The sequence below is a fragment of the Austrofundulus limnaeus genome, unplaced genomic scaffold, assembly GCF_001266775.1.
Source record: "Austrofundulus limnaeus strain Quisiro unplaced genomic scaffold, Austrofundulus_limnaeus-1.0 Scaffold82, whole genome shotgun sequence".
NCBI classification, from domain to species: domain Eukaryota; kingdom Metazoa; phylum Chordata; class Actinopteri; order Cyprinodontiformes; family Rivulidae; genus Austrofundulus; species Austrofundulus limnaeus.
The window spans coordinates 314,970-318,854 of NW_013952484.1; the positions used below are offsets into that span (position 1 = coordinate 314,970).

Sequence of the window (3,885 nt, forward strand, 5' to 3'; positions counted from 1 at the left end):
TTATTATTATTATTAGCGCCTCTAGTGTTTGGGCATGGAACTGCATCTGCCGTCATTGCTCCCAGGAAAAGGACAGATGATTGACAGGACAGGGGCACTTCAGGGGGCCAATCAGATTTCAGCTGGGGCCAATGCTCCTGTGGCCCCGCCCCTAGAACCGCCCCTGTTTCCAACACAAGTTGTAAAGCAGGGCTAGTCACCTAAATCGCTCAGGGGGCCACAGTTACTCAACAGCTTGGAGGCCAGACATTGAAGGGATGTTGCCCAATAATGGTGGAGTTTGATCTTGTAATTTTTTTTAAAGTTACCATTGATTTAAAATATGTTGAATAATAAAAATGCATTAGTTTTATATAGTGCTTTTCGAAACCCTCAAAGATGCTTTTAAATTTTATGCATCATTCACAGACTGAGTATGGTAAGCTACAATGTAGCCACAGCTGCTCTAACCACTCCACCACAGCTGCACCAATAGGTGGRCCGGAYGGAAGTCACCTGCAGGCCAGACATGGCCCGTAGGCYGCCAGTTGAGCGAAGTACTCTTGCTTTAATAGTAACAGTTTTGAAGTAAACTAGAAAGTTGTCCATACTGTGTCAATACTCTCTGGCAGTTCTTCATCAGCAGGTTGTTGGAGGAGGACTGGAACAGAGACRCGCTTCAACGCCATGGATACAAGGCGGCTCATCACAAACTACAAGAAAATGGAGCAAGAAACCAAAATCAGCCCGCAGAATTTATCAGCTGGTAAACAAAAAGTACTCTTGTCTGGAGCTTAATAAACGCCACGTAAAAGCTTAGCAGCTGGTTTCTGTCTTTACCGAATGAAGCTCTTCAGGTGAGTTGTTTCCATCGAGCTCTAACAGGTAGAGAGGGTTGTGCTCTGTCATGTAGGCCTGTAAAAATATCATTTGTTCAAAGCTCATTAATATTATCACCTCTGATTATGTCATGGTGTTAATATTCAGTGGTGGGATTCTGATAAATGTGTGATCAAACAGCTTTTAACTTAATTCATTATTCAAATTTTAGCTTTTTTTTAAATATGCCCACAATCTTCACATTAATAAAGGTGTCTTGCCTCCAGTGGTCTCAGCAGGGTCTCTTTGTACATGTTGATTCTGATAGAGGAGTTTCTGGGCAGATTTTCTGGTGTCCACATCGTGAAGTCAGTAATATGTATTTTATGCTTCTTCTCGGCCTTAAAAACAAACAAAACAAAGAATTGACAGATTGCTTGGCAGTGTTCTAATTTAAAATGTAAAAATTTACAGTGTAACTTGTAAAAACTTGTACTTAATCAACAYTCAGAGGCATGAGGATGGTGAAACTTTCATTTTCATTCACTTACATTGAACTTACATGTGATTTGAAATAAGCTAGTGGTGTTTTTATTTGTTGGCATTTGCATTGTATTGGTTTAATATAATTCACATATTTTCAATAGCAAAGAAAATGTTGCAACATYTAATTGAATGCTCCAGAAAATCTAAAGTAATACACGGAAAACTGTTTTATTTTGTCTGTTATAAATATGAAACCAATAATTAAATCATAATAATATGTTGCATATCAAATATTAGAAAAAGTCAAAGTAAATTACATTTTATAAAAAAATATATACATATATAAACGTATAAAGTGCTTGAATAGAAAATTAAGACCATATTTGTCAGAGCAGTGCAGGAAAAAACAGTACAGGAAAAAATTGATTTAAAAAAGCAGGAAAATTTTTAGGTATTTTATTAATTTGTAAAATTTTTCAGTACCTGCTCCTCCTCCTCCTCCTCCTCCTCTTTCACCTCCTGGTCCATCTTCTCCTTGCTGAACATTTCTTCAAGTTTCCACTCCTCCTCGCTGTGCTGCTGCCCCGTGACTGGGTGCTGCCTCAGACCTGACAGCCTCTGGACCAGGTCCTGGTCTGGACACTGGTGAGGGAAAGGGACAGTTCAGCTTAAAAATAAATGATTTATTCACTGAGAAATGTTTGCTGCTATTGAAATCATAAAAAAACAAAATAAAATAAAAGCATATTGCTTACTTAAAACAACAAACAACAACAACAAGTGTTTATTATTAGAATATGAGAAAAACCTTGATATTAATGATGAAATCCGGTGATAGTTTCAGGTTTTTGATCAGTTCAATCTGGTCAGAGATCTTCAGGTACTCCTCTGACATGAATGGCAGGCAGCACAGTACATAACCTGCATACAACAAACAAAAGTGGCAGAATTCATATTTTTAACCTCTTAAGCCCCAAGGGGTTTTCTTGAAGTTTTTTTCTCTCAAAATACCACGGTGAAATGTAAATGAGTGTATCTCAGCATTTACAAACTCAACCTAAATWATCTTGGTATCAAAATAAAGYRAACATTTGGGAGATTTCATCAGAAGTGTAAATATTAAAACAGCTGCTGTGCTTTTAGAGATATYGGGGATGGAACATATTTATTTTCAATCTCACCTGAATATTCGTTTTTCATTAGACAGTAYATAACCCAATTAAAACCATAATGAAGTAGGCTAACAACTCTTGGAAACCATAAATCCACTTGTGGACATTACCTGCWGCTAAAATTAATTGGAGCAAAGTTACAGAGGTTTTAGTAAAAAAAAGATTTTTGCATTTTGTCATTCTGCACAGGACAGACCATGATGGCACCATCAATAAATGTTAAGAAATCTTAAGTTTTTACATCCAAAAGTTATTTATTTTTTCTTACCTGCCTTAAAGACTTGTTATTAAATGCTTGTTCTTTTGAAAAATTATCCAAACATTTATTTGTCACCATATATATTACATAAAATAATGAGAAATGATATTTGTCTTCAGTTGGATCATATTCACTCAAAATCAAGGGGAAAAAAACGTTCAACACACTTTACAACATATTTAAGTATCTGCTTTGACTTGCTTTAAAACATAATGTCAAAAAGTTTTCCTTTAGAGATTTGCTTGAACGTATTTACAGATTTGCAATGACGCCATTTTGTACAGTTTGTTTACTTTCTGATTCAACTGCTTGACGTTTAAACTGTGTTTGGTGAATGTAAAAATAGTTTCCATGAGCTTTTAGCCAAGATTCTTAGGTYTCTTTTGATACCAAACAAGTCCAGGTTCAACTGACAGATCTGAAGTTAAAAGAAGTTAAAAGAAATGGAAAACAGAAAAAGCTGTTTTGCCCACCGGTACCAGGGGCTCAAGAGGTTTGCTCTGCTACTATTGTAAAGACAATTGTTTAATTCATTCTGGTTATCAATTCTACTAAWCCTACTGTCAACAAACTTCAAAATGAATGTAACGATCGCTTTCTGCACGTCTGGTTATGTCTAATTTTAGTATATTACTCACCGTAGTGCTCAATATCAGGTGCGTTCAGCCTGGCAAGAATCAGCTTCATCACTAAATCCTCAGGTATAATTCCACCCTCAGATAAGATGCTCAGGAGCTGAAAAGTGTGTACTACCATGAAGACTTCAAACACACAACAGAACAAAGTTTCTTTGAAATCATGCAGCACATTTCACTCACCTCCAGGCCTTCCTTAGTTCGGTTTTTCACATGCATGTTGAGCAGATCAGTATCTGTAAGCGTTTGACAGCAAAATGATTTAACTGATGCGCATAATTAACATAAAAAAACAAAAGTTTCCAAAAACTACTTACCATCAATTAAAACACATTTCCAAGAATCGCATATTTTTTTGGCCAAGGTAGATTTACCAACACCCTGACACAAAACATACATGAGGAATTAGTGCAAAACATAAGAAACAAGTAAAAAAAAAGTCATTCAACTAGATCTGTTACAAAAGGACAACTGATATTACCAACTTTTAAAAACTGTTACGGCCAGAGGTCTTTCTTCTATGTTTATACTAAAG

At 36.1% G+C, this 3,885-nt stretch overlaps 1 protein-coding gene across 1 annotated transcript in view; it reads right to left on the reverse strand.

The window, feature by feature from the left end:
* ak9 (adenylate kinase 9) overlaps positions 1–3,561 on the reverse strand; it is a 21,819-nt gene extending 18,258 nt beyond the window's left edge. Inside the window, exons 1-7 of the mRNA XM_014011562.1 lie at positions 3,534–3,561; positions 3,354–3,450; positions 2,093–2,205; positions 1,768–1,926; positions 1,080–1,199; positions 820–894; positions 591–692 (exon numbers count right to left, since the gene is read on the reverse strand). Coding sequence (XP_013867016.1) covers positions 591–692; positions 820–894; positions 1,080–1,199; positions 1,768–1,926; positions 2,093–2,205; positions 3,354–3,402 — 618 coding nt within the window. The 5' untranslated portion in view covers positions 3,403–3,450; positions 3,534–3,561. The remainder of the gene's footprint in view (positions 1–590; positions 693–819; positions 895–1,079; positions 1,200–1,767; positions 1,927–2,092; positions 2,206–3,353; positions 3,451–3,533) is intronic.
* Between the last annotated feature and the right edge of the window lie 324 nt (positions 3,562–3,885).